Below are 24,381 nucleotides of genomic sequence, written 5' to 3' on the forward strand. Positions count from 1 at the left end.
ATTTATATAATGTTACCATAAAATTTGGGATGTCACAACTTGGCCTAGCCTCGAGGGACTCGGGCCAAGCCTCCATGGACTTGGCCACAGGCATCGGGATCTCGAGCCCAAAATCAATGGACGTGGGCGACATCTGTAGACCTAGGCATAGGCACGTAGAATCGAGCTCGGCCTCCGTGGACCCAAGCAGGAGGTCTCGAGCCTGGCCTCGTGGGACCTAGGCCCTTCCTCTGTAGACTTAGGATCGACCGTCAAGGAACTCAGCTCCGCCACGATGGAACCGGCCTAGGCTTTAGTGAATTTGGCACGAAGCCAGGTAATAAAGCATGGCTGTTGATAAGCTCAACCTATGTGGACTTGGCGTTACTCAACTAGGCTAGCCTTGACGGACTCGGGCTCGCCTCAATGGGCCTAGGGCCAAGTGTCATTAACTTAAGCTCAAGAGCTAGGTACTTGGACATGGCCATCGGGGACTTGGACACATGTATCGAAGTCTCGAGCGGAGCCTCAAGGGACCTGAGCTCGACCCCCATAGACCTCGGCACGAGCACCGGGGTCTCAACCCCAACCTTGAGAGACCTGAGCCCAGCTACTACGAACCTAGTCCTGGCTATTGAGGAATGAGCCTAACCACAATGGACTTGGGTTGAGCACTAGTGACTTAAGTGTAAAAGCCGAGTACTTGGGCACAATGTCCCAAGCCTGGCCTTAAGGGACCCAGCCAAGGCCTTTACGGACTTGGGCCCACCACCAAGAAATTGGGCCCTACCTAAAAAAACCTAGAGCCCGACCTCCATGGAGCTGAGCACAAGCATTGAGGTTCTGACCCCGGCTTGAGGGAATTGGGTCTCACCTCTGTGGACTAGAGCCTAATTGCTAATGAACTAGGCCCAGCCTTGATGGACCCAAGCTTGGCGCCAATCACTTGGGCACAGAAGTCAAGTACCTGGCCTCTGTGGACCTAGGCCCAGCCATTGAGGAATTGAGCCCAACCTTAATGGACCCGACTCAAGTGCAAGTGACTTGGGCATGGAGTCGAGGCACAAGCACGACCTTTGTGGACTCGGACATGGGCACCGGCATTCATAGGAAATTGCTCTTTGATTTAATGGGTTGAAGTTGGTTCTTTGCAAACCTAATAGAACCCATCGTTATATGGGTTTATGACTCATTTTACCACCTCTATTCATAAAATATAACAATATTACGTTGATAAGAGAGTTAATTAGAGACGGAACTTTTTTAATAGAATTTTGTTACAAAAAAAAACCCTTACTATACTTGTTAATCAACTCAATAAGAAAATATAGCAATCTCCAATGCATTGACCTTCTCATGAAATGAGAAGGTTAATGCTTGACTTGCAAAAGTTATTGTAACTTTTTACTTTTCTACCAAAAACTAAAATATTATTTAAATAGTAAAAATTGTAAAAAAATTATTTACAAATCTGCCTGTCAACATTTATATATCGTAAAGGACTCAATCACTATAATTCTACCCTATACATAGCAAGTGATCTGTTTATTTATAGAGAGACTATTAGCAAATCTAGCTTTGCTCTTGTTCATCATCAGAATGTGCTCGTACTGCTTTAGCTCTATCCACAGCTTTCTTTGCCTGAAAGAGAAGGAAAAGTTCAGTATAAAAGATGTACAGAATCAATCCACCTTAAGAGAGAGCTTCGGTGGGGGTCAATTACCTCCCGATCCCAGTTGGTACACGCATTCACTGCTATGAGTGCTATGACTTGTACAGAGAGTCCGCATATGATCCCCATCCATAGACCCTGTTCCAAGATTAATAACTTGGACATCACCAATGTCGAACAGCAAAGCTTTTGTGCTCATAAAAGTGTAGAGAGTACCATACCATTCCTCCAAGATGGAAACCAAACGCAAACAGTACGGCACAAGGAATCGCCACAACGTAATAAGCCCCGAGGTTTATCCAAGCGCAGAGATTCTGCCATCCGCATCCTCTTGCGGACCCTGTGATCGATCATTATCATAATCTGTGTGAAGGACTTAAAATTTAATCCATACAACATGTGAAAAGGTTGTGACAACAATTCTTATGCTATCTGCAATCAGGAGATCTGAGATGTACACTGACACTATCCCAAAATGGCTAATAGAGAAAAACATATCTACTAGCTGCCGATAGAATGGAAATCCGATTAGGTGAAGTTGAATTTAGGACCTGAAAGGACACACTGAAACCCGTCCAAGAAATCTGAGAGAGCGAGAAGTGGCATCATTCTGGCGACGTATTCAATAACTTCCTCTTCGTTGCTGTACAGCTTCCCCCAAACATGGCGTACCAAAATCGTCACGATTCCAACTATTGCACCTTCCGTGATGGCGATGGCGATGGCAATCATAACTCGCAATGCCAAGCGTGCCCCTGCACCGCGGCCCGCACCTAATTCATTCGATACTCTCGTACTGCATCAAATAAACAGACTCTCAAGAGAATCTTACATATTAACATTTTTCAGTTTGTCCAAAAGTATTAGGATCAACCCGAGATGTTTATATTTTATCTAATTCTGGATAAAAAAAAAAAAAGATGATCCAACATTTGGCAGTCAATGCATTTGTCTCCTTCTGTACCACAGTATCAAGACTCCTGCGAGCTTGTCCTCATAGAATCCAATCTTTTACCCTCCCCTCCTAGTCTAGGAATTTATCTTAGTGAAGGTAATGCCAAGCAAAATTAGTTCTCTTCTTTTCTTTTTATTTCTAACTCATAGTAAACTGCACAACTGAAGCAAATGACTCAAACAAACCTGATTGCTCCGCCGAGACCGACAGAGATCATGTAGACCATCCAACAAGTGTTGAGGCTGCAAAATTGAAGGTATGAACGTAGTTCTAAACTTCTCATTCCACGAAAAAAGACAGTCCTGCTTATACAAATTCTATTAATTCATACCTAATTGATAACACAGACGTCTCTAGTTTCGGATTTGGCAGAAGACCTGATAGAAGAACGACCAGCTCGAAGGACCAGTACTCGAAACTGCGAAAGAAAGTAAATCAAGAGACAAGTGATGTGAGTAAACTAGTTCAAGGCTAGGACTCTCACTTCTGAAATAGGGGACTTAGATTAATAGTCTGACCAACTATCATCAAAACGCTTAGAAAAAACCAAACAGCTACTAATCTTTTCTTTTGATCATAAATTTTGACATCGCATTAGCCAACACAAACACAAATAGGTACTCACCAAATCATAACTGCTGAAGGAACAGCAAGCTTGACAAAGCTAACAAGGTCAAGCAAGGCCTCTCTTGTGAAACCGGTCCAAGTTTTGATACAAGCTGGAGAGAGCTTCACGTAAATCGCCAGCAGAATCACATTGCTCCAATTCGAAATCGTGTTCGCCAAAGCAGCTCCTCTGATTCCTAGTCCAAACTTAAAGATGAAGACCCAACAGACGACTATGTGAAGAGAAGCAATAACCAGAGAGCTCATCATCATTGGTAGAACGTTATTTTGCGTCTGCAAGAACCTGTTCAGACATTGGAGGAGGCCATACGCGAATAGACTTGGGATCATCCAACAGTTGAAAATTCCCGCTTCCCTGGAAATCTCCACGTTTTGGCCAAAAGCTATGAGAATGTCGGAGGTGTAGAGCCATATGACTGCAAGAGGGATGCTTAGGCATAGAAGCGTAAGCATAGCTCGCTGCGTGTGAACTCCAAGCATATGATACTCTTTGGCTCCATAGGCTTGGCCACACAGTGTCTCCAATGCACTTCCCATTCGTAACTTTAATCAGGCATTTTGATCGAGACATTTTAGTTTGCAAACAAAATGAAGATCTAAGTATACACAACCTAGGAATCATGCTCAAAGTACAGTCGACCTCAGCAGATGTAACATGTCATTTCCGCGAGCGGTGTCGCGCGTGGAAATTCAATACCAGAGAAGCACAATACATGTTCAGAGACAAGGATACCGAAACTCTAAAAACACATTTTACCACTTGCTTCTTCAAATTCAGTACTCGAATGTGGCCTCGAGGCAACAAATTGAACTTATTTTCCTTTCCAGTTTCCTTAATGTTACGGTAAAGATGGGTATTATTGTGTTAATACATTTCCTGCCTCGCTCAATTCCCGTGTTTCGTGCTGATGTATCACCTCCTTCAGAACACATTTTCCTCAAACCATTTTGTCAAATTTCTCTCTTTCTTTCGACTAGCAAGACCAACATCATCAGAAGACAAACCCCGCGCACACACAACAATAAGAAACGAGAAGCAACAGGAACATCAATGGCGATGCACGAGAAAGCGACGGAGTAGAGAGCGGTACCAAGACGCTGAAGCCCGTGACGGAAGCAAAGGAGGTGGCCATGGACGCGCCGGAGAGGGGGAGCTCCCCGAGGTGGCCCACGAACATGACGGAGATCACCTGCACGCTGTACTGCAGCATGCTCACCCCGATCAGCGGGCCCGACAGACTCGCCTGCCGCTTCAATTCCTCGATCATGATCACGCGACGCTCGTCCCTTGGAACCGAGCCGGGTGAAGGTTTTCCGCCGCCGCCGCCGTCACGCTCGAGATCATGGCTTTGGATCAGAGGAGATTCAAGAAGGGACGCTTCATCGATTTCTTGATCTCCTCCTCCTCCTCCTCCTCCTCTTCCTCCCATTTTCCCGGGTTCCGTCGATGGGGAGCCCTCTCTCTCTCTCGAGAGAAAATAATATGGTTTGCAAGCGCCAGATCAGCGTTGACGTGGCGTGCGCTTATTTACTGATATCCAATGAGAACTTGACACGTGGATAGTGATATGGAAAATTAAAAAGAGAAATTTCTCTTTTTCCTCTTCCATCTTCAACCTCCGCTCCATCTCCACCGCCCAAGCCGCCACCGCCCACCGTGGCCGCCACGGTCCGCGGCAAATATGGAGATGCTGCAGCTCGTCGCCGGAAGACATGGCGAGCCAAGACTCGAGATGCAGATATGGAGACGCTGCAGCTCGTCGCCGGAAGCCACGGACGAGCCAGAGGACTTGAGATGCGGAGCAGCGGGTCGGCCATGGACGGCCTCTCGTCCGCAGATCTGAGCGCCCGACTTTCTCTGCCATCCCGGCGGCTGAGCGGCAGATTTAGGGACGCAGAGCAGTGGCCTCGCGGCCAAGGCTCCAGATCTGGTATACGCACTTTCAGCCCATGGATTCTCTGTTGAGTGGGTGGAAGGAGAGAGATCTTCAGCCATGGCTTCTTCTCTCCTCACCAAATCCAGCCCCTCGCCGCCAGATCTGGAAGTGAGGCACCGGGCGGAGGAGACGGCCGAAGTGGAGAGATGCGGCGCAAGCCAGCTGTGGCGGAAGGAGGTCAATTTTTTAATTCCAGGTGTCAATTTGTAATTGGTTAATAATAATAAGCGCGTGATGCTCGAAAACCAAATAAATTTGGATTATATGCTACTTATGCTATCATATATTTACTATATATCGTAATATAGATGCGGAATGGAAATCATATAATATAGAACGATGCCGACTTCATACACGTCTCTATATAAATATTTTATTCACAAATCACAATCAAACAAAGTGTTCGCAGATTATAGGAGAAAAACATTAACAGTTGAAGAGACTTGACGGTGTCTTCAATTATCAGTGGCAATAATTGCATTTTATATGCTGGCATCTCAAGGAAAAGACAGAGGAAGAGGAATACAAAAACAAATGATGATAGACCAAAGCCTAATAAGACAGCAGCGAGGGGTTGTCGCACATCAGCATGCGGACAAGAGCTAAACTTGCACGTGTGGCGAGACGATAAATGTTTTCTGTCAGCATCCGAGAAGCCGTGCATGTAGCATCTTCTCCTCCTCCAACCATCAGATAATCAATTTTATTTGATTGGATCCATCAAATCATATTCTGAATTAACAGAGAGAGAGAGAGAGAGAGACCGCATGTTATAATCTCTTGATGGCATTGGCGAGTAGAAGACAAGAAGGGCCGACACCTATTCGCCATTTGCATTTTCTTATAACATGACATCAACATCATGACTGGTCGTAAAATCGTATCATATCATTCTAACGTGTCGTCGCTGTAAGTGTAAGATAATTGTAAAGAAAAAGAATAGCGACCGCCATTATCTTATTAAATTATAAATTGCATGCAAATTGCTATGAGTCAGGGCTATATGCACAGACCAAAAGTCTAGACTTAATCGATGTATGGGATGCTCCACGAGCCTCCGAATAATCGGCCTTTATATAAAGCAAAAGGAAGCAAGGCACATCTGGTATGACACGTGTCTATGAATACGTCAAGAAAAACTGCTGGCACTAATTTGTTTCGTTGTAGAAGCAGAACATTTGCAGTTTGGCTCCTTTTCAACTTTCAGCTTGAAAGGGATTCTGCCTGAACAAGAAGGTAGAAAGAATCTTGCGCACATTGTGAGGGCCCTTTGGTTTCTTGGCGATAATCTGGCTAGACTACTTATCGTCAGTGGCTGCTTATAGGCAAGAAGCGTTATTAGCTTTGGATCTTGATTTATGTTCCATGTTGCTGAGGTTTAGAATAAATCCCGCGATTTCTTTTCCTTTCAAAAAGACGGTGAAGCACTTAATTTGAAGATATCCCGAAGAGGGCTCTCCGCTGCAACACGATAGCTATAAATGATAATGGCTAACAACATAACTCGACTCGCGTATTTAGATTTATTCGTCTAGTTCACCAACTAAGAAACGGTATCTGAAAATGACCAAGAATTTAGGTACAACCTGTCTAATAACTCGATATGATAAGCATTTTCATTTAGGGCAAGGCAATGAAATTACCCCCAAACTCTTGTTTGAATGACTGATGTTCATGTTCATATATGACTTATGCTTGAGATTATTGAATGCTGGCTGATGTTCAGGGGCTAGATATTTGTGCGGAAATGGTGACCTTGTTCAGTGAATTTGAGTGTGAATTGCATACGGCTGCAGATGCCATGTGTGATCTAATGCAATCTATGAATGTGACATCACTGAAATCAAGAACTAAACAATTAGAGAGCTTGTGAATTGCAATGATCATTTTCTCAGTTGGAGCTCTGCTTGAGCTCAGATGATCGATCCATTATCGGCTAAAAAGCTTCCGTCAAATAATCTCTCCCTCGCTTTGCTTGCCTGCAACACCAAAAGAAAGTTCAGCACCAACTTAATTCCTTGATGGCAATTCCCACTATCATAGGTGAACACGGAGTCGAATACAACGGGAATTATCAAGAGAAACTGCCAATCGACGTAACATGACATGGCACAGCTCTACACATTGACGTGAATTGATACCTAGTTCGGTGATAACAATACTTCATAATTACATTAAAACATTTTCTAACATGATTAACTAGCATGAAAATATCCAAGACCAATCTAGATCTCTCGGTTGAGTGCAATTAGTTCCTAAATCTTCTTGAATATTACAATCAAGTCCTTACGAGGCAGCAAGAAAAATTTCTAGAGGACGGCCTACAGAGGTTGCCACTAAGGAAAAATCGAAGAATTGATGACAGGAAAAACTTAGATTGCACTTCCAATAAAAAGCCATATAACTTGTGACGATTGCACCGTGAAGAAAGAGGATCTAGGGCTGTCCCAAACTCCTGCTCGTCTAGTTTTATGAAGGTATAGCTGCTAAGAAGTCATCCCTAGGGCATGTTGCTGATTTGAGTAGTATAGGAAAAAAATAAATTACCAGCTTTTCCCAATTTGAGCAACAGGTCACGATTGAGAGCAACGATATCTGTACAATAGCACCCACTTGAATCCCTATCCAAAGTCCCACTCCTCTCAACCCCACCCAAAAGGCCAAAGTTGCAGCAACTGGAATTCCACACAGATAGAATGCCCCCAGGTTCACATAAGCTCCAATATGTTGCCACCCACATCCTCTCGCAATACCTGATCGAGCAAAACAACATCACAACAAAAAACCGATTGCATTATAATCGCTCGGGGAGGTGATCGACTTATCTAGTGTAGGCTTCCCTGTTCCTAAATCATAGTTCCATGGGTCTATCGAGATCAAGTCCAGACAAAGTTCTCTCCAATGATACAGAGAGGTTGAGTTATACCTGCAAGGACACCTTGGAAGGTGTCTATGATGACAGAGAGGCAAACAAGAGGAGCCATCTTCGTAACGTAGTCCCCGACTTCCTTTTCGTTGCTGAAGGTGTAACCGAAGACTTTCCGGGTTGCAAATAAGACCGCGCTCACGATACTTGTCTCGGTGACTGCTATAAGCATCACTGCATAGACAGCTACACGAGCTGCCTGCGCATTTCCTGCTCCCAATTCGTTGGACACTCTCGTGCTGTTATTGAAGAAAGACAGCGAAAAAGAGTTAGGGTTCTGTTAGAACATTATGAGTGTACTATGGGGGTCAGTCTAACATGCCCCAAGAGGCTACAAGAGGGGTTTACAAACCTTCCAGCAGCTCCAACTCCAAATGGTATTGTGTAAAGTGTTGATATCGTTGAGAGGCTGTTCATGAGATTAAACAGAAAAGCAAATTAGAATGCGAGATCAATACACAGCTCTAAAATCATATGTTGGTCAAGTCATGAAAAATGTAACATGGAAGACCGGACATACCACACAGAGAGAACTGAAGTTTCAAGCTGTGGATTCGGTAGAAGCCCAGAAAGCAGGATGAGCAGTTCAAATGACCACCATTCAAGGCTACAATCCATCCAAATGAGTACACAGAAAGAAACTCCATCAACAGACAATATCTTAAACAGTAAAACAAAAAAGATGAGTTGAGTTCATTTTCCAATCAAGAGGAATGCAAGACTAATGCTAAGTGTACATTGAGCAGTATAATAAATTGATACATCAAGTGATGCGGTAGACTTCAAGAGAAACAAGTGGGTCACATTCAAAACCCTGTAACAATCCGTCATATCTGTTACTGCTAGCATACAAAATACGTAAAGTAGTCTTACTAGACCTAGCATGAGTCATCATTCAATATAAACAGCATATACACATGCACTGCTACTAGAAAACAAAGAAATTCACACAGAAGTAGCACTTAGGCATGAACATAAGTTACCAAAGCATGACAGCTGATGGAACAGCGAATTGGAAGAACTCCGGAATGCCTCGGAATATCTCCATTGACACCGGGACACGCGTCTTCCGGCACGCGCTAGAGAACGTCATGTACAGCCCGAGAAAGATCACATTCAACCAATAAGAAATTCCCAATGCCAATGCGGCTCCAAGGTTATGTAGCCCGGACTTGAACACAAGGACCCAACAGAGAGGCACATGTAAGCAGAGCATGGCACAGGAGCCTATGAGCATTGGAGTGGTGAGGCCCTGGGTCTGGAAGTAACGGACCAGTGGCTGGAGCGCCGCGTACGCAAAGATCGCAGGGATGAGCCACACTATGAACCTACCCGCCTCACGTGAGATCAGCGGGTCTTGGCCCATCAACACAAGGAGTTTGCCCATGTAGAACCAGAGGAAAGAGAGAGGGACGCACACTAAGGTCAGAGAGAAGATCGCGGTGTACGTATGTGTTCCGAGCTTTTGGAATTGTTGAGCTCCGTAGGCTTGTCCGCACAAAGTTTCCAGTGCACTGGCCATGCCAAGCTGTTGTTGCAAATTCATGAACTAAAAAGTTTAGCCATCTATAAATGAAACAATTTTTGTCTCCCATACACTGTGGATCAAAATTCGTTCATAAAGACTGGTCTGAACATATGTTTTATAAAAGCAACCAAAATTGGTGGAATGGACAGTTTTTATGTCAACAAGCAGGCCCATCATCATCCTTGATCAGTTTTCTAACATAGTACAATTGCTTTTTCTGGATTCTCATACACAAATGACTATGTGCAGTGTGTTTTAAAGAAATAACATGAGCAGCTCAACTGACAGAAGAGCCCAGAATGTAACAACCTCGTCTCAGTACTGTTACATGTACAACTCTAGGAACCCACATAAAAAGCACATAGGGTCATGCTAATAATAAATTGATTGATAAAATAATTTTAAGAATTATTATCGGTCAATTGAGTATCACTCACTTTAAAAATTTAATAGCGTGATTTTGTCCCATCAGAGTCAGATCCTATCTTTTTCACTGTTAAAGAGCGTGTCCCTGACCAAAGAGAGAACGAGCTTTTTCCCAACTCTCACCAACTTGGGTTAAATCACCATTAACTTTTGGAACAGTGACCAGCTTAAAGCGGACCAAGTATTGACATTGTCAACAAGAAGACAATACTAAAGTAATCGCCATCTTGGACTATTATTCAGCGCCAGTTATGTGCCTATAATGCCCTCGGGAATCTCACAAATCCAACATCGATAGGTAATAGGATTGGCAAAGACATAATTATACACATTCAACTGGTATAGCCAGATGATGCTTCAAAGGGTCGATCACGACAAATGCCTAAGGACATGTACTCCGCTGTTTCTCGTGTGTGGTTTGGAGCAAACGGGTTACATTTAATTCCAAGGAATCATGGTTGAGAATTGAGATTCTGACACACACGCCATCGCTATTCTCATTATAGATCGTGGAGTTCATTTGCTCTGTTGGCAAGATTTTTGTCTCCTATTCTTGAAATGGAGATATTTTTGCTATTATATTATTCTTGTTTCCTATTTCTGGTGTTTCCTTCCTTATGTAAAATGGTTGCCTGTTGCCTTGTTGTGAGTAACCGTATGCTGTATATATGATGAATAATGGCAGATCTACTCTTTATGAAAAAAAGAAAGAGAGGGGGAGTTTTTTGTCCGTGGATGTAGGCATATTGCTGAACCACGTTATTTCCTTGAGTTATATTTATGTGTTTGATCCTGCTAAACTTCAACATGGTATCAGAGCAGGTTGTGTTTTGATTCCGTTTGCGATTCCGTCTTTGTGTTCCAACAATCGGGTCCTTGTCCCAATCAATTACAATTTTTTTTGTCTGCATTGCGGCTTGTTCTTAGGCATGGATACGAAACAAGATGAAGTCTTTGGATCTGATCCTTTAAAGGCTGTTGTTCATGAGTCACACAGCCAACGTCTGACTTCCTTGTTGCTGAATGGAAACAACTTCCTTCCTTGGTCTCGTGCTGTGACTATTGCCCTTGGTGGAAGGTCTAGGCTCGGACATATCAATGGGCGGACCCCTGCTCCGCCGGCGGGTAGCCCAAAATTTGAAGAGTGGCAAGCTAATGACCACAATGTTATGACATGGATATTTAACTCCATGGAAACCCGCATCTATGAGATATTCGCATATTCGGATTCTGCTCGGACTTTATGGGAGTCGTTGTGTGAAGTGTATGGACAAGAAAATGATGCGTCCAGGATCTTCGAGTTGCAACAAGGGATTGCTAACTCCAAGCAAGGTTCAAATCAATCCTTTACTGAGCATCTGGGAAATCTGAAGAGACAAAGGGATGAACTCCGCCAATATAGGCCCCCTACCAATATTGTTGCCGACTACATCAAACGAGAAGAGCAAGATCGCATTTTTCAGCTTCTGGCTAGCCTCAAGCCTGAGTTTGAAGAAACCAGGAGACAAATATTGACTAGTCCGCAAATGCCATCCTTCAATGCCGTGTGTTCCATTATTCAGAATGAGGAAACAAGACGAAGGGTGATGCAATCAGATCGTGTGTCAGTACCAGATCCTGTGGAGCATTCAGCCCACAACGTGGCTAGCAAGCCTAGGCAAGGTGATTTGGTCACGCGATTCGTCAAAGGCAAAAACAAGAAACCCATCCGTTTTCATTGTGATCACTGTGATCGTGATGGTCACTCTAAGGAGAGATGCTGGTCTCTTCACCCTCATCTTCGCCAAAACAAGGAGAAGGGGCCGAACGCCAATGCGGTTATTCAAGGAGATTCGACAGATATTCAGACAAAGCTTGATTCTTTGACTGAACAAGTGCAGCAGCTGATTCAAACGCATGGGCTTGGGATGAATACTGCTAACAAGGAGTTCGGGAATCTTGCCACAACATCTGGTAATGAGTATGCACTTTCTGTTTTTTTTTTAAAACACGATTTATTGTGGATTCTGGAGCCACGGATCACATGTGCAGCTCTTCAAATATATTGTCTCATACTGGTTATAGCACTTTGCATCCTCCTATTACAGTTGCTAATGGGTGCAGGTTCCCACACGAGGAGTGGGACAAATTAAATTTTTTTCAAAGGAATCGAAAGCTTTGTTGGTTCCTGAACTATCATCAAATTTGATGTCTGTAAGCAAGTGTACTAACCAATGGAATTGCAATGTTATTTTTACCCCTCAAAAGGTGCTCTTTCAAGATCGCACCACCATGAAGATGATTGGTGAGGGGCGATTGCAAGACGGGTTATACACCTTGGAGCTTCATAATGCAGCTTTGACAACAATAAAAGGAGGAGGTGACAATTCGCGAGTGTGGCATTGGCGTATGGGTCATCCATCCGACCGAGTATTACATGCTCTTGATATGTCATTTCGTCATGATTCAAGTAGTTGTGATCCTTGTCACTTTGCCAAACAGCATAGGTTACCGTTTCCAAATAGCAATAGTAGATCTACTGAATTGTTTTCTATTGTTCATTCGGATGTTTGGGGTAATTCACCTGTTGATTCTAAGGAGGGTTTCAGATATTTTATTACATTCATTGATGATAAGTCTCGTGCTACATGGATTCGCCTTTTAAAATCCAAGACTGAAGTTCTTACTGTCTTTCAAGAATTTTGCAACATGGTGAAAAATCAATTTAATACCTCTGTGAAGGTACTGCGCACCGACAATGGTACTGAATACACTAATAAGAGTTTTCAAGCGGTCTTGAGTAGTTTGGGTATCATTCATCAAACATCTTGTGTTGGGACGCCACAGTAGAACGGTGTATCAGAACGGAAAAATCAACACCTCCTTGAAGTTACCAGGGCCCTATTATTTTCAGGAAACATGCCTAAATCCTATTGGGCAGATGCTATTCTAACGAGTTGTTATTTGATCAATAGGTTGCCTAGCCGTGTTTTGTATTATGTGACCCCTATGGAGATCTTGTATGGACGGAAGTTTGATATTTCTCATTTACGAATCTTTGGCTGCGTTTGCTACGTCCACTCTCAAAATGGTGGAAAACTAGATCCCCGGGCTCGGAAGTGTGTATTTGTCAGCTACTCTTCCACCAAAAAGGCCTACAAATGCTCTGATCCCAGTACTAAGCGAGTTTATTTTTCTCGCGATGTGTTTTTTGACGAGGACCACATGTTTTTTTTTCCAATAGGGCTCAAATTCAAGGGGAGGACAACTATCAAGACTTTTCTACCGAATTTGAGCCCGTTCCTATCCCTATAGTGGTTGGCAATAGCGAAAATAAACCCAAAAATCAGGAGGTTGAAACTGGGGCTGTTGAGGAAAATCACCAAGGGGATGGGACTGCTACCGAAAGTCAGGAGGCTGGAGGTATTAGGCACTCGTCATCAGAATCAAGTATGTCAGCACCTGGTGAAAATTCTGAAGCTGCAGGTGAAGAGTTGATAAATGAAACTTCAACAACAGAGGTTCAAGCACCTATTTCTGTTCGCAGGTCAACTCGTATCCCTAGACCTTCAACCCGTCTTCGGGATTTTTCTACCTTTCATACAATTCAGCACCCCATTCAGGATTTTGTTGGATATGACAAAGTGTCTTACAGTTATTTGAGTTTTCTGTCTGCCATTGAAGAACAACAGGAGCCCAAGAGTTTTGAGGAAGCAAATAAGAAAAGCGTGTGGATTAAAGCAATGAAAGATGAGATTAAGGCACTGAATCGGAACCGGACTTGGGAGTTGGTGCAGATGCCAAGAGGAAAAAAGACCGTGGGATGTAGATGGATTTATAAGATCAAATATAATAGTGATGGCATGGTTGAGAGGTACAAAGCTAGGCTTGTCGCCAAAGGGTACACCCAAACCTACGGCATAGACTATAACGAAACATTTGCTCCGGTGGTTAAGATGAATACAGTGAGAATACTTATGTCCGTAGCAGTTAATCATGGATGGCCTTTGTTCCAAATGGATGTGAAGAATGACTTTTTACATGGGGACTTAGAAGAAGAGGTCTACATGGATTTACCACCTGGGCATTCATTACAGGGTAAGGATGGAACTGTTTGTAAACTGAAGAAAGCTATCTATGGCCTTAAACAGTCACCTAGAGCTTGGTATGGCAAGCTTAGTGCAGCACTTATCATATTCGGGTTCAAGAGAGGTGCTTCTGATTCCTCTATGTTCACTAAGTCAAATGACCAGGGTATTGTTATTATTCTTGTGTATGTTGATGATTTGGTTATTACAGGTAGTAACCAACCCGGGATTGAAGCACTCAAGCGTCATTTGAGCAAGGAATTTGATATCAAAGACCTTGGTAGTTTGCGTTATTTTTTGGGCATTGAATTGGCACATTCTTGCAAAGGACTGTTTTTATCCCAGAGAAAGTATGTTCTTGATTTATTAAAAGAGACTGGTAAGTTGGGAGTTAAACCTGCAAGTGTCCCTATGGAGTATAACAGCAAAGTTGTTTCTAACAGTGTATCACTGTAGGATGTTGGTCAGTTTCAGCGTTTAGTAGGACGCTTGATTTATTTAACTATCACTAGACCCGATATTGCATATGCTGTTAGTTATGTGAGCCAATTTATGCATAATCCCACTGAAGGTCACATGGGATTGGTGGATCATCTTCTTCGGTATTTGAAAGCTTCACCAGGAAGGGGAATCTTGATGAAGAACAATGGTCACACAGATATAGAGGGTTACACTGATGCAGATTGGGCTGGAAGTCCGGTGGATAGAAAATCCACAACTGGTTTCTGTACGTTTGTTAGTGGTAATATTGTCACTTGGAAGAGCAAAAAACAAACGGTTGTTGCACGTTCAAGCGCAGAAGCCGAGTATCGCGCTATGGCCACCACTACTAGTGAAATTGTGTGGCTGCGTTTTTTACTTCAAGAAATGGGATGTAAGCCTATAGCTACACCTACAAAGCTGTTTTGTGATAATCAAGCTGCAACTCACATTGCTTCAAATCCGGTCTTTCATGAGAGAACCAAACACATAGAAGTGAATTGTCACTTTGTGAGAGAGAAGGTTCAGGATAAAACAATTGAGACTTCGTACATTCGTAGTGAGGATCAGCTTGCAGATGTCTTCACCAAAGCGTTATCAAAAGGAGTTTTCCAAACTGTGGTGGACAAGTTGACCTCCGACGAAGTCTTTGCCCCAACTTGAGGGGGAGTGTTGGCAAGATTTTTGTCTCTTATTCTTGGAATAGAGATATTTTTGCTATTATATTATTCTTGTTTCTTATTTCTGGTGTTTCCTTCCTTACGTAAAATGATTGCCTGTTGCCTTGTTGTGAGCAACCGTATGCTGTATATATGATGAAAAATGGCAAATCTACTCTCTATGAAAAAAAGGAAGAGAGGGGGGTTTTTTGTCCGTGAATGTAGGCATATTGCTGAATCACGTTATTTCCTTGAGTTATATTTATGTGTTTGATCCTGCTAAACTTCAACACGAAAAGAATGAAAGGAAAAAACCGCAATGAAGATGAATTGGCTGAGTCTGCTACTTCAAATTAATTTTAGCTGAAGTGCATCATTGTTGAGAGCATAAGGAAGCATATGAAAACGGATAGCTCATGTGTAATTCAAACAAGCAGTCACCGATCATGTCACGACGACTACAATGGTCGTCCAGTAAGAAAAATGGCACCACGGTAAAAATCAATCCAAAACAAAGAGTTAAAAAACGTGAAGGGGAGAGAGGGAGAGAGAGGGAGTACGAACGAGGAGGCTGAAGCCGGAGACGGAGGTGAGGGAGACGGCCATGGCGGTGCTGGAGAGGGAGAGCTCGCCGAGGTGGCCGACCATCATGACGGTGATAATCTGGAGGAGGTACTGCGACGACGCCACCACCACCATCGGTGCCGCTATGCGCCCCACCTCTTCACCTCCTCCCCCACTCCTCCCCACGTGATGCCATCGCTCTTGCTTTCTTCTGCCGCCTCCTCCCTCTTCACCAGCGGCCTCTCCTCCATCTCCTGCTTCGTCTCTTCATCCATGGAAGAGCCGAGAAGGACTAGTAAACGGGAATCGGGATCTCTCCGCCGCCTGCCTTCCGCTTCTGTTAATATGAAGACTTGGGGGAGAGAGAGAGGGACTGAATGTCCGTGTGGGAGATGGCATTTTGTAGGTAGGTAGGTAGGTGGTGGGACGTGATGGCGGAAGAGTATCGCGTGTTCTAGGGAGAAAATATTAGGTGCCTCTGGTGATTCCACCGTGGAGACATCACAACTCCGCATTCTTCGTTGTTCCTGCTCGCGGACGAGACCGGCTTACCCACTGGGCAGTGGGTCTCTTCGTGATCTTCGTCCCTAGACCATGTAGGGTGTTCTAGTGATGGCTCTATAGGGTAATAGAAAAGCATCTCACTTCTAGTCAGGTTTGACATCCAGTGACTTCCACTGAAGAGTTGTTCACTCTTTAGAACTAAATTTGTGCTGTTAAATGTCAAGGGAACTTCCGATAAAAAAAAATGTCAAGGGAACCGTGCATATTATGAGTAAAGCTTGCTGGGGCTGGTTTCATGAATGTAGATGCCACGGAGTTGTGTAAATCTCATAAATCTTCATGTTCTTAGAGTAATGTTTAGTACTTAGGTAAATGATGTCTGCCTGTGTGCACACGAAGACCAGTCCTGTACACCAAATGATAACAGTTCAAGTGCAGTCTCTTTTGAATTGAATAACTCGAAAGCTGTTGAAGTGGCTTCAGGGGCAGCGTTTCTTCATGTCCTTTCCTTCCTTTAGATACAATTTTCAAGCAGTCAAATGTTACTTGAGATAATTACCCGATTTTACAAATCAAACAGGCATTTTTCTCGCACAAACCAGATTCTGGAGAACATCGGACTTGATCCCATAGATTGGCAATTATGAAAGGGAGATGGGCTTGGAATGACGTCCTTTTTTGCGGGTGATTGTTATTTTCTGGTGTTAGCTTCACATGCCATATGGAGATGGGCACTTTTTGACACAGCTGCTGGCTTACCCTCTTAATTTGTGTTCTGGTAACATTTGTATGTACGTAGAAACTAGAAAGACTGGGAAGGGATGAGTCTATTAGTACTGCCAGAACAGCTCATTTTGCTGGTGTTCAACATCCTGCGAAAATTGAAAGCCTTAAAAAAGCGATTTGCCGTAGGAAGCCCATCTCGTTTTTCGAAGGTTTCTTCTTCAAAATTTGTCGATAACAGAAGCTTGAGAAGCCATGTCTATGCCCAATGCAGAACTTGGATGCATGACAATTTCCGGTGCGTGAAAACAGAGAATGTTACGGCCGCACCAAAATTAAGGAGATATAACATCGGGCAATAGTAGAACATTTGTGAGGCTGAGATGACTAGATTCGGAATAGTAATAGAACATGGCAGGATCAAGTATGTTTCACATAGTTCAGTCTCACCAAACTTACAACTGGTGGCCAAGTCGGACATCTCAGATATGTGCAGGTTATGGTTAATTTGTAGAATCAACAGTAGATCATAACATCAATTAGTTAAAAGTGGCATTGTTCTCTCGAACTTCTGTTTTCTGACTATGATTGTCATCCGGATATGGTGAAAATCTTTTACACAGCTTTTCAGGCAACCAAGCTTTGGATGCACACACTCAGTAGCGAGAGCAATGTTGAAGGCGCCAAAATTAAACTGTTAACAGATAGTACAAAAACTTTCCTGAGCAATTGGGCAACATCCTATGAGTTCAATGTCATTATTATGAATACAGGCAAGCGAACTCAATTCTGAGTTCTGCATTCGGCTCTAAAATACACACGAACAAATCTCCCAGTCACAAACTGTGTCAATGCATTTGCTGACGGTGTCATTTCTTCACGAGTTGAAATTCTCCATGGGCATACCCACCGTATTGAAATTCTTGCTTAGATTTTAGCAAATTGACTACACTTTTGCTGCACGAATTCTCTTGGAACGAGATCTTTCTCGAGTGAACTTTTGAATTCAATCCTCCCACCGTGACCTGCAAGTTGAAGTCAAACTGAAAATCAAAGTCGAACAGAAACTTCTAAAACCTGTCATTATTACCAGTTATTTCTGAACTCACTCTCGATGGAATAAAAATGTGCAAAGTTCCATACCATAGAACATATATATAGGTGCAAACGAAGACAACGAGCATTAGACCAAGCAACCTACACTGAAGCATCCCATTGCCTTAATAATATTAGTCTTAACCTTTGGGTTTCTAACACTCACAGCAGCTGCGACCGGCGGGCTGGATCCTGGAGGTGACGTGGTGGAGGCGCGGATCTGAGCTCGGGATGCGACCGACGGGCTCTCGGCTTGAGGGAGTGGCTCCTGGAGGCGACGGCGGAGGCGACGTGCCGGAAGCGGCGGATCTGAGCTCGGGACCGGTGGGCTTGCTCTTGGGAGGGAGGGAAATTTGAAAAAGAGAGACACAAAATGTTTGAGGCCTTTCGTGCAGCCTGTGAGGAAGAACAGAGAAGAGAGACGGGGGAACACGAGCGGGAGAAGGACAGGGTAGGTGACGACAATTAACGAAGAGAGAGGGGGGAACACGAGTGAGACAAGGACAGGGTAGGTGACGGCAATTAATGAAGAGAGAGGGGGGAACACGAGCAGGAGAAGGACAGAGTCGGTGACGACAATTAATGAAGAGAGAGAGAGGGGAGGCCAAACAAACGTAAACTCCGTGGAGACTGACACGGTGGGCCCCTCGGACACGTGTCGCCACCCCAGAGTTGTGATTTCTCCGCGGTGGGTCGGCCATGGACGGCCTCTCGTCCGCAGATCTGAGCGCCCGACTTTCTCTGCCATCCCGTCGGCTGAGTGGGTGGAAGGAGAGAGATCTTCAGCCATGGCTTCTCTCTCCTCACCAAATCCAGTCCCTCGCCGCCAGATCTGGAAGTGAGGCACCGGGCGGAGGAGATGGCCAAAGTGGAGAGATGCGGCGCCAGCCAGGAGCTCCGGCTCCGCCGGTGGCCGTGGCGGAAGGAGGTCAATTTTTTAATTCCAGGTGTCAATTTGTAATTGGTTAACAATATAATAAGCACGTGCTGCTCGCAAACCACCGAATATTTCGTCCCTCCACCTAATCTCTACCATCTCAACGGTTTGTCATTACTTCTAACAAAAAAAAAAAAAGGTTTGTCATTATTAAGGTGGTAGAACGAGAAGATGAGAAGCGGATGCTTGTTATCTTTGGTAAGATTAAAAACGAGCATTTAAAACACGGATCCAATTCATCGGTTCCGGTTCATTTTTTTCCTTGGAAATTGGAAATGAATCGCACAATACTAGTTTCACTTTTTTAAGAATTGGGAAGTAACCGCAGGATCCGATCCTATAATTAGATCAATTCGGTTTCCGGTTTTATTCTAAATCCATGCTCACCTATTCTTCCGGCAACATAAACTCGGAGAAATTGACAAGTCGACATGAAGTCTTCCCTCAAATTGATACGTCCCAATACGACACTTCCTGTCAAAACCACGAGATGCGTTCGGCGTCGTTGACTCATGGTGTTGGATCCGTCCCACGCCTTCGAGAGTACAGAAAAGGACAATGCCAGCTAGCATACACATGCGATACTCTTCCGCCATCACTTCCCACGACCTACCTACCTGCCTACAAAATGCCATCTCCCACACGGACATTCAGTCTCTCTCTCTCTCCCCCAAGTGTTCATATTAACAGAAGCGGAAGGCAGGCGGCGGAGAGATCCCGATTCCCGTTTACTAGTCCTTCTCGGCTCTTCCATGGATGAAGAGACGAAGCAGATGATGGAGGAGAGGCTGCTGGTGAAGAGGGAGGAGGCGGCAGAAGAAAGCAAGAGCGATGGCATCACGTGGGGAGGAGTGGGGGAGGAGGTGAAGAGGGTGGGGCGCATTGCGGCGCCGATGGTGGTGGTGGCGTCGTCGCAGTACCTCCTCCAGATTATCTCCGTCGTGATGGTCGGCCACCTCGGCGAGCTCTCCCTCTCCAGCACCGCCATGGCCGTCTCCCTCGCCTCCGTCTCCGGCTTCAGCCTCCTCGTTCGTACTCCCTCTCTCTCCCTCTCTCCCCTTCACGTTTTTTAACTCTTTGTTTTGGATTGATTTTTACCGTGGTGCCATTTTTCTTACTGGACGACCATTGTAGTCGTCGTGAGATGATCGGTGACTGCTTGTTTGAATTACACATGAGCTATCCGTTTTCATATGCTTCCTTATGCTCTCAACAATGATGCACTTCAGCTAAAATTAATTTGAAGTAGCAGACTCAGCCAATTCATCTTCATTGCGGTTTTTTCCTTTCATTCTTTTCGAGCAAATGAACTCCACGATCTATAATGAGAATAGCGACGGCGTGTGTGTCAGAATCTCAATTCTCAACAATGATTCCGTGGAATTAAATGTAACCCGTTTGCTCCAAACCACACACGAGAAACAGCGGAGTACATGTCCTTAGGCATTTGTCGTGATCGACCCTTTGAAGCATCATCTGCCTATACCAGTTGAATGTGTATAATTATGTCTTTGCCGATCCTATTACCTATAGATGTTGGATTTGTGAGATTCCCGAGGGCATTATAGGCACATAACTGGTGCTGAATAATAGTCCAAGATGGCGGTTACTTTAGTATTGTCTTCTTGTTGACAATGTCAATACTTGGTCTGCTTTAAGCTGGTCACTTTCAAAATTATGTTGTTTTAGAACTGTTCCAAAAATTAATGGTGATTTAACCCAAGTTGGTGAGAATTGGGAAAAAGCTCGTTCTCTCTTTGGTCAGGGACACGCTCTTTAACAGTGAAAAAGATAGGGATCTGATTCTGATGGGACAAAATCACATTATTAGGTTTTTAAAGTGAGTGATATTCAATTTACCGACAATAATTCTTAAAATTATTTTATCAATCAATTTAGTATTAGCATGACCTATGTGCTTTCTCTGTGGGTTCCTAGAGTTGTACATGTAACAGTACTGAGACGAGGTTGTTACATTCTGGGCTCTTCTGTCAGTTGAGCTGCTCATGTTATTTCTTTAAAACACACTGCACATAGTCATTTGTGTGTATGAGAGTCCAGAAAAAGCAATTGTACTATGTTAGAAAACTGATCAAGGATGATGATGGGCCTGCTTGTTGACATAAAAACTGTCCATTCCACCAATTTTGGTTGCTTTTATAAAACATATGTTCAGACCAGTCTTTATGAACGAATTTTGATCCAAAGTGTATGGGAGACAAAAATTGTTTCATTTATAGATGGCTAAACTTTTTAGTTCATGAATTTGCAACAACAGCTTGGCATGGCCAGTGCACTGGAAACTCTGTGCGGACAAGCCTACGGAGCTCAACAATACCAAAAGCTCGGAACACATACGTACACCGCGATCTTCTCTCTGACCTTAGTGTGCGTCCCTCTCTCTTTCCTCTGGTTCTACATGGGCAAACTCCTTGTGTTGATGGGCCAAGACCCGCTGATCTCACGTGAGGCGGGTAGGTTCATAGTGTGGCTCGTCCCTGCGATCTTTGCATACGCGGCGCTCCAACCACTGGTCCGGTACTTCCAGACCCAGAGCCTCACCACTCCAATGCTCATAGGCTCCTGTGCCACGCTCTGCTTACATGTGCCTCTCTGTTGGGTCCTCGTGTTCAAGTCCGGGCTACATAACCTTGGAGCCGCATTGGCATTGGGAATTTCTTATTGGTTGAATGTGATCTTTCTCGGGCTGTACATGACGTTCTCTAGCGCGTGCCGGAAGACGCGTGTCCCGGTGTCAATGGAGATATTCCGAGGCATTCCGGAGTTCTTCCAATTCGCTGTTCCATCAGCTGTCATGCTTTGGTAACTTATGTTCATGCCTAAGTGCTACTTCTGTGTGAATTTCTTTGTTTTCTAGTAGCAGTGCATGTGTATATGCTGTTTATATTGAATGATGACTCATGCTAGGTCTAGTAAGACTACTTTACGTATTTTGTATGCTAGCAGTAACAGATATGACGGATTGTTACATGGGTTTTGAATGTGACCCACTTGTTTCTCTTGAAGTCTACCGCATCACTTGATGTATCAATTTATTATACCGCTGAATGTACACCTAGCATTAGTCTTGCATTCCTCTTGATTGGAAAATGAACTCAACTCATCTTTTATGTTTTACTGTTTAAGATATTTTCTGTTGATGGAGTTTCTTTCTGTGTACTCATTTGGATGGATTGTAGCCTTGAATGGTGGTCATTTGAACTGCTCATCCTGCTTTCTGGGCTTCTACCGAATCCACAGCTTGAAACTTCAGTTCTCTCTGTGTGGTATGTCCCGTCTTTCATGTTACATTTTTCATGACTTGACCAACATATGATTTTAGAGCTGTGTATTGATCTCGCATCCTAATTTGCTTTTCTGTTTATTCTCATGAACAGTCTCTCGACGATATCAACACTTTACACAATACCATTTGGAGTTGGAGCTGCTGGAAGGTTTGTAAACCCCTCTTGTAGCCTCTTGGGGCATGTTAGACTGACCCCCATAGTACACTTATAATGTTCTAACAGAACCCTAACTCTTTTTCGCTGTCTTTCTTCAATAACAGCACGAGAGTGTCCAACGAATTGGGAGCAGGAAATGCGCAGGCAGCTCGTGTAGCTGTCTATGCAGTGATGCTTATAGCAGTCACCGAGACAAGTATCGTGAGCGCGGTCTTATTTGCAACCCGGAAAGTCTTCGGTTACACCTTCAGCAACGAAAAGGAAGTCGTGGACTACGTTACGAAGATGGCTCCTCTTGTTTGCCTCTCTGTCATCTTAGACACCTTCCAAGGTGTCCTTGCAGGTATAACTCAACCTCTCTGTATCATTGGAGAGAACTTTGTCTGGACTTGATCTCGATAGACCCATGGAACTATGATTTAGGAACAGGGAAGCCTACACTAGATAAGTCAATCACCTCCCCGAGCGATTATAATGCAATCGGTTTTTTGTCGTGATGTTGTATTGCTCGATCAGGTATTGCAAGAGGATGTGGGTGGCAACACATTGGAGCTTATGTGAACCTGGGGGCATTCTATCTGTGTGGAATTCCAGTTGCTGCAACTTTGACCTTTTGGGTGGGATTGAGAGGAGTGGGACTTTGGATAGGGATTCAAGTGGGTGCTATTGTACAGATATCGTTGCTCTCAATCGTGACCTGTTGCTCAAATTGGGAAAAGCTGGTAATTTATTTTTTTCCTATACTACTCAAATCAACAACATGCCTTAGGGATTCTTTACCAAAAAAAAAAACAACATGCCTTAGGGATGACTTCTTAGCAGCCAGCTATACCTTCATAAAACTAGACGAGCAGGAGTTTGGGACAGCTGTAGATCCTCTTTCTTCATGGTGCAATCGTCACAAGTTATATGGCTTTTTATTGGAAGTGCAATCTAAGTTTTTCCTGTCATCAATTCTTCGATTTTTCCTTAGTGGCAACCTCTGTAGGCCGTCCTCTAGAAATTTTTCTTGCTGCCTCGTAAGGACTTGATTGTAATATTCAAGAAGATTTAGGAACTAATTGCACTCAACCGAAAGATCTAGATTAGTCTTGGATATTTTCATGTTAGTTAATCATGTTAGAAAATGTTTTAATGTAATTACGAAGTATTGTTATCACCGAACTAGGTATCAATTCACGTCAATGTGTAGAGCTGTGCCATGTCATGTTACGTCGATTGGCAGTTTCTCTTGATAATTCCCGTTGTATTCGACTCCGTGTTCACCTATGATAGTGGGAATTGCCATCAAGGAATTGAGTTGGTGCTGAACTTTCTTTTGGTGTTGCAGGCATGCAAAGCGAGGGAGAGATTATTTGACGGAAGCTTTTCAGCCGATAATGGATCGATCATCTGAGCTCAAGCAGAGCTCCAACTGAGAAAATGATCATTGCAATTCACAAGCTCTCCAGTTGTTTAGTTCTTGATTTCAGTGATGTCACATTCATAGATTGCATTAGATCACACATGGCATCTGCGGCCGTATGCAATTCACACTCAAATTCACTGAACAAGGTCACCATTTCCGCACAAATATCCAGCGCCTGAACATCAGCCATCATTCAATAATCTCAAGCATAAGTCATATATGAACATGAACATCAGTCATTCAAACAAGAGTTTGGGGGTAATTTCATTGCCTTGCCCTAAATGAAAATGCTTATCATATCGAGATATTTGACAGGTTGTACCTAGATTCTTGGTCATTTTCAGATACCGTTTCTTAGTTGGTGAACTAGACGAATAAATCTAAATACGTGAGTCGAGTTATGTTGTTAGCCATTATCATTTATAGTTAT

At 43.7% G+C, this 24,381-nt stretch overlaps 2 protein-coding genes and 1 pseudogene across 2 annotated transcripts; 1 reads left to right on the plus strand and 2 right to left on the minus strand.

Annotated features, from left to right (window-relative positions):
• Positions 1–1,397: 1,397 nt before the first annotated feature.
• On the minus strand, positions 1,398–5,326 carry LOC115662106 (protein DETOXIFICATION 16-like). The gene is made up of 8 exons (XM_056310285.1): positions 4,325–5,326; positions 3,232–3,776; positions 2,938–3,024; positions 2,792–2,848; positions 2,203–2,447; positions 1,873–1,991; positions 1,703–1,789; positions 1,398–1,620 (listed from the first exon to the last, which is right to left on the minus strand). Exons 1-8 carry the CDS (start codon positions 4,661–4,663, stop codon positions 1,552–1,554), a joined length of 1,548 nt encoding a protein of 515 aa, XP_056166260.1. The 5' UTR covers positions 4,664–5,326; the 3' UTR covers positions 1,398–1,551.
• Positions 5,327–6,759: 1,433 nt separating this feature from the next.
• On the minus strand, positions 6,760–16,138 carry LOC130137758 (protein DETOXIFICATION 12-like; annotated as a pseudogene).
• A 3,638-nt stretch (positions 16,139–19,776) lies between these two features.
• Positions 19,777–24,116, plus strand: LOC130137759 (protein DETOXIFICATION 12-like). The gene is made up of 7 exons (XM_056309846.1): positions 19,777–20,107; positions 21,358–21,902; positions 22,280–22,366; positions 22,478–22,534; positions 22,648–22,886; positions 23,060–23,265; positions 23,874–24,116. Exons 1-7 carry the CDS (start codon positions 19,832–19,834, stop codon positions 23,937–23,939), a joined length of 1,476 nt encoding a protein of 491 aa, XP_056165821.1. The 5' UTR covers positions 19,777–19,831; the 3' UTR covers positions 23,940–24,116.
• The last annotated feature ends 265 nt before the right edge of the window (positions 24,117–24,381 follow it).

Source organism: Syzygium oleosum, unplaced genomic scaffold, assembly GCF_021117445.2.
Source record: "Syzygium oleosum isolate NSW1041296 unplaced genomic scaffold, Sole_v2.1 Sole_v2.03, whole genome shotgun sequence".
Taxonomy (NCBI): domain Eukaryota; kingdom Viridiplantae; phylum Streptophyta; class Magnoliopsida; order Myrtales; family Myrtaceae; genus Syzygium; species Syzygium oleosum.